The 2140-nt window shown below is 43.7% G+C and overlaps 1 protein-coding gene across 1 annotated transcript in view; it reads right to left on the bottom strand.

The window, feature by feature from the left end:
• Positions 1–642, bottom strand: part of MARCH11 (membrane-associated ring finger (C3HC4) 11) — a 31596-nt gene extending 30954 nt beyond the window's left edge. The window contains exon 1 of the mRNA XM_010571476.1: positions 583–642. Within this exon, the coding sequence (XP_010569778.1) occupies positions 583–642 (60 nt within the window). The remainder of the gene's footprint in view (positions 1–582) is intronic.
• Between the last annotated feature and the right edge of the window lie 1498 nt (positions 643–2140).

The raw sequence follows: 2140 nt of genomic DNA on the forward strand, positions 1-2140 counted from the left end.
CCGAGTCGCGGCAGGTTGGTTTTCCTTCTCCTCGGCCCCGGCAGCCCTGCGAAGGACCCAGGCCTTTTAAGGGACGCTGACAGATCTTTATTTTTGCTTTATTGGGTTCTTCGTTGCGGGAGATTGCACTTGCGAAAGCTCGATAGAACGAACGTTCAACAGTTGTTCTTTGGGTGCGAAACAGCAGTCCTCCTAGTCTTTTGTGGCTGCCCCCCCCCCCTTTTTTTTCAAATCCATTACATCACCTCATTTTCAAAATTAAATCTGCTAAAAGCATCATGTTCAAATACCTTCAAAAAAAAAAAAAAGCAAACCCACAGTGGTTAGGAATTCTTTGAAGTTTGGCTGAGGCTGCTAAAGGAAAGCATGTGTGAATTTCAGCATCAAGTATAACACCAGCGCGCATTCATCTCATGAAAACGACGGCGACTGTCTGCTCGGGGAAAGAGAAAGAAAAAAAAAATCAGAAAGCAATTGTGAAGCCATATGCTCTTCCATAGCCACATTTAGATTCAAAGCGTGATGAAATCACCCGTCTTGTCCATTGGCTGCTTCATATGTAGTCTCAAGATGAGGGTGTACCTGGATGAGCTCAGCCACTGCCTTCACCAGCCGTGTTTTGATAGGAGTGGCTTTCTCCATGTGGACATTTCATCAGAAGACCAAAGAAACGAAACGGCACTCCTCGGCCCGTGATCACGATTGACAGGTGGCTGTCAATCTCTCTGGAGAGGCTTGCTGAGTATACACCGAATACCTGGTCCGACCTTTCGGCCTGGCTGGAGACTGGTTCAGGCAATACGCTATCTGCAGAAAAGCAGCAGCCCCATATTGCAAGAGAGTGCCATTGAAATTAATTGGGGCAAGGTGCAGTTAAAGCCCTTTCGGTCCTCCTACAGTCTGCATCTATTGCGATACATACACTAAGGACAAAGAACAACACCGCTGTTTGCAGCGGTGCTCTAAAAAAGTGCATTTTCAGAGGTTGTCTTCCTGTAGTGAAATAAGAGGTACCATTATACCTTTTCTCATCATCCACTAGTGTCCTCTCTCATGAAAATCTTTGTTCTGATGGCTCTGCATTAGCTAAGCCAGCGCTGGCCGTTTAGCTTGGCGTTAGGACAAGATGCTCCAATCCTAAAATTACTTTTGTTCGCAAGGTGGTTGTTAAGTAGGTAAGTAGCGTGGGTTTGTCCAGATTTGGTAACGTGAAACAAAAAATGTCACGCTGACAGTGACATTTTGGTGAACTACAGACACTGTGGAGTTCAGAAATTCTTCTACATATGATTCTTTCATACCAAAGTAATACCTGAAGGGCTTGCCAGAGAGACTAAACAGAACTGGAGACAGAATTAATCAAATAGACTAATTCAAAGGAAAGAAAGGGCAATCACGAACAACAAAAAACCAGGAAATGTCAGAACAAATAGATAAGTCTAAAATACTGGGTGGAAGAGAACTAAAGCAGACCCAGAAGGAAAAGACAGTGGAACTAAAGTAGTGAAGTGAGGAATGAATGCTAAAAAGATACTCGCTGCCACAGAGGAATACAGCATGCCCTTGCCATTTGCTGTATGTGGGGGTTTATGCCAGTTTTCTCTCTCATCCTTTTGTTTGTCAGCAAAAATTCAATAAATAACACAGCTTTTGGAAAGGATATAAAGAGAAGATAAAAATGTCAACACAGAAACGGAATGACTTCTTAATGATGGGAAAAGAAAGAAAGATGTGACTGTAGAGAATAATAGAGTGTGTTAAGAAGGTCAATCTTTTCGACTTAATTTTGCCCAAAATAAATGTATAACAGCTCTTAAAAGGGAACACATCTAAGACGAATCAGAAGAATGTTTCTTTCACACATATGTAATTAATCTGGAGAGCTGACTGCGAGCGGGTATTTCATGGGCATGAGTTTTGCAATACATCACCTGTTTGCATGTCTACCAACAGCTACTGGCACACTAGCTGAACTAAAATTGCCAAGGCTATCAATCCCTGCGTTTCAGAGCACATTGGAGCGTTTCGACGTGCTGGGGGTAGGAGGAGATGCCGACAAAAGAGCAGAAGGGGTGGAGAGCATTACATAACACCGCCTCCAACCCAAGGAGCGCTCAGCCTTCTGCTGAGCGAGAGAGGG

Source organism: Haliaeetus leucocephalus, unplaced genomic scaffold (assembly GCF_000737465.1).
Source record: "Haliaeetus leucocephalus isolate CR32 unplaced genomic scaffold, Haliaeetus_leucocephalus-4.0 Scaffold328, whole genome shotgun sequence".
Classification (NCBI taxonomy): domain Eukaryota; kingdom Metazoa; phylum Chordata; class Aves; order Accipitriformes; family Accipitridae; genus Haliaeetus; species Haliaeetus leucocephalus.